General features: G+C 40.3%; 1 protein-coding gene across 1 annotated transcript in view; it reads left to right on the top strand.

The window, feature by feature from the left end:
- Nucleotides 1-509: 509 nt before the first annotated feature.
- LOC107698768 (otopetrin-2-like) overlaps nucleotides 510-3,372 on the top strand; it is a 7,784-nt gene continuing 4,921 nt past the window's right edge. The window contains exons 1-5 of the mRNA XM_016499871.1: nucleotides 510-553; nucleotides 1,385-1,767; nucleotides 1,892-2,028; nucleotides 2,103-2,161; nucleotides 2,560-2,678. Coding sequence (XP_016355357.1) covers nucleotides 510-553; nucleotides 1,385-1,767; nucleotides 1,892-2,028; nucleotides 2,103-2,161; nucleotides 2,560-2,678 — 742 coding nt within the window. The remainder of the gene's footprint in view (nucleotides 554-1,384; nucleotides 1,768-1,891; nucleotides 2,029-2,102; nucleotides 2,162-2,559; nucleotides 2,679-3,372) is intronic.

The raw sequence follows: 3,372 nt of genomic DNA, 5'->3' as shown, positions 1-3,372 counted from the left end.
CCATAGTTTAACCTTGGTATTTGTAGTAAAACTGTGGTTATACAAATGGTAGTCAATACGGCAAAAAACCATGGCTACTACAGTTTTACTGTAATAAAACCATGGTTAATTTTAGTAAGGGAATGTGAACTACCAAGTATGGCCTGCTATAATTTTCACATAAAAGTTGTCACAGTACTTTTAAATGTGTCGAATCAATATTTTTTATACTGCGTTTGTGAATTACCAGTCATTGAAACCTGGATTAATAGTTGCATCAATGTTATTTATGAGGGCTTTATATAGATGGCTTATATATCATGATGTCCCATCACTGTGGCATTATCACACACACCTCCACTGATGTTTGAGGATTTATAATGCCTATAACTGCATGGTGTATGGTAGATGTCAAATTGTTCATACATTTTGTTCTAATTATTTGTGTACTGTGTGTTGTGTCTGACAGGTTACAGGTCCTTCAGTGTTACGGCCGTAAATCTTTGTGTCACCAAGTGAATATATACACCATGAGGTGGCACGCTCCTCAGAAGGCCAGAGGTTCCTACTCGTGGTAAGTGAAGGACACTAACCATCATGCATATTAGTATGAATTGTGTTATACGGAATAGTGCTATTTTCTGCTAATTGAATAAATGTATATGACAAATAGTCTAGTATATAACTTTTGCACTATGTTTACTTTCGTAATTCTGTATTGTGGAACTGTTGCAAGATGCTTTGGGTGAAAGTGCCTGTTAATATTGCTTGTGTTAACATTAATAATCACCATGTTCTCACAGGACACAAAAGAAACAATGCACAGTTCCATTGTACTCAAACATTTACAATGAAATTGGGCGAGGCTGAATATCGCAATGACTGTGAAAACCGATATAAGCTGAGTTAATAAAGGCTTAATATTTTGAAAACAGATATGACTGAAGTACATAAAAGCTCAATATTTGTTGATGACTCAGAGCTGAGGGTGTCTGATCAGTACCTCACATTTCCTTCATCACCAAACAGAGTGCAGAGACTGTGCAGGTAGCCCTATTGTTAAACACTGTTATCACAATAGCTGGGAGCTATTGGCTGGCTTTGGTCCAGTGCAAGCAAAGGTGAAATCTTTTTAGATTTCCAATATTGTCAAGTCAGATTTGAGGATGCAGGTCCCTTCAGATGTGGGACAGACGCAGGGCTAGACGTAAGCGGAAGAGAAGACAGGTGATTGGTTGGAGACTTATGCGGGTTCAAGTATTTATACAGCTTGAGGAAACTAGGCTCCTTCCAATTATTTTGCATGACAACTTGCTTCATACTCTACAAATCCAGCAGACTCTATTTATTAACTTGGAGACTTAGAGCTTCACTAACAAATTGACTTGTGTTTTCTTGTGGACAGCTCTTCTAACTCACGCAACATGATGACAAAGCAAGACCTAGAAGCCATCGAGAACCAGATATCCACCATCCAAGTCAGTTCCCATGGAGAGACGGTCAACCCGGTACTTGCCCATGGCGGGTTCAAAACCGTGGAGAAGGGCCGCAACTGGGGATGGCTTCTGTCTGGATTCATCTCATTAAACATCCTTCTCCTTGGAATCGCCATAGTGAGCGGAAGCTTCTTCAACAAGATCCAGATCACTTCTTCTCATCTCCTGATTTTCCTCATCTTGCTTGTCATTCTCACCACCGTATGGATGGTTTACTACAAAATCCATACGTCGAGGGTGTACCGTGCAGTGCTCTACAAAGACAGTCACGCTGGACCAGTTTGGCTGAGAGGTGAGTCTTCATTTGTATGATCAAATCAATTTCTTATTTGAGAAAGACAATTTGGGTTGTTCTCACTATCTTTTATATCTTCTGTAGACATCTAGTGCTCATATTCTGCTTGTGTCTTCATCAGGTGGACTGGTTCTGTTTGGCGTCTGCAGTGTAATCATGGATATTTTCAAGATTATTTATTACGTGGGTCGTATACACTGCGAGTTGCCTGTGAAAATAGCCTTCCCTGTTGTGCAAGCTCTCTTTGTCATTGTGCAGGTAGGTTAAAACTATAAAGAATGGTTTTAGGCTATTTGTTCTTGCATTTAAACATACTCTCATCCATATTTCAGACATACATCCTCTGGGTTCATGCAAAAGACTGTGTGCAGATACAGCAAATCGTCACACGGTGAGTTCTAAGTGGTCGATGACTTTATGCAGACTCGGAATGTTATCTGGTTTTGTCAGTTTATTTCCTTGTCTTTTGCTATCTTGACCTCAGCGTGTAGTCAGGAAGATAAATTAATGGGAAAATCTGACAAATGGAGGCAAATGATCACACCCTTTCAGAACTGTAAAGGAAATGAGTTGTTTGTAGCGACCTTGACTAGCCCATTGACTGTAGAGCTGTATGGGGTCTCGGTGTGAAGCAATGAGCATACATTTTTAAGTTAGCTCAAGGAAATGTTTGCCCGACTGAAGGTTTGATAGGATAGCGGCGGCATGTGCCTCTTGTATTGAGTTTACACTTCTACGAAACAGGGCCACAAGCATGACTGCATAGTAATATTAACTCTCTCATTGCAGTTGTGGTCTGATGTTGACGTTGTCTACGAACCTCATGGTGTGGATGACGGCAGTGACAGAGGAGTCACTCCATCAAACAGTGGCTCCAGCCGACCCTTCATACAACAGTTCCTCAAACGGCGGCTACAAAATCGATGTCACATCACAAGGTGCTTTAATAAGCAAATCATATTGCACACTTTTGAGACTTCCCTGTTGAAAAAAACAGCATATGCTGGTTAGGTATGTTTTGAAGCATGGCAGCTGGTCCTAATAAGCGACTAGTTCCTACTCAGGACCATCTTAAACCAGCTCATGACCAACTAAGGACCAGTTCAAACCAGCTCAAACCAGCTGCAACGCTTCAAAACATCCCTATCCAGCATATGCTGTTTTTTTCAACAGGGTTGTGTACTTAAGTTAAATTATATTGACAAATATTGAATATCCTGTATTGATTTGCTTAATTTGCATTTTGGAGAGTATCCACTGAACGTAAACAGTGTATGCTGTTCTGTGCCAGCTGCGTCACGCGGATATGTTGTTTTCGTTCAAATCAAAGCGTAAACAACGTAGAAAACTTATTTGGACAGTGACACAGCTGACAGAATAGCATATGCTGTTTACGTTTAGTGGATACTCTCCAAAATGGCACCAGGGTGACATGGAGGAGACGAATTGTTGAATAAAGTCGTTATTTTTGTTTTCTTTGCACACAACAAGTATTCTTGTAGCTTCGTAAAATTACGGTTGAACCCCTGATGTCACATGGATTATTTTACCAATCTCCTTGCTACGTTTCTGGACCTTGATCATGGTAATTACATTGCTGTC

Source organism: Sinocyclocheilus anshuiensis, unplaced genomic scaffold (genome assembly GCF_001515605.1).
Source record: "Sinocyclocheilus anshuiensis isolate Anshui unplaced genomic scaffold, SAMN03320099.WGS_v1.1 scaffold178, whole genome shotgun sequence".
In the NCBI taxonomy this organism is placed as follows: Eukaryota; Metazoa; Chordata; class Actinopteri; order Cypriniformes; family Cyprinidae; genus Sinocyclocheilus; species Sinocyclocheilus anshuiensis.
Note: the sequence above shows the minus strand (reverse complement) of the source record. Positions and strands in the feature narration are given on the sequence as shown.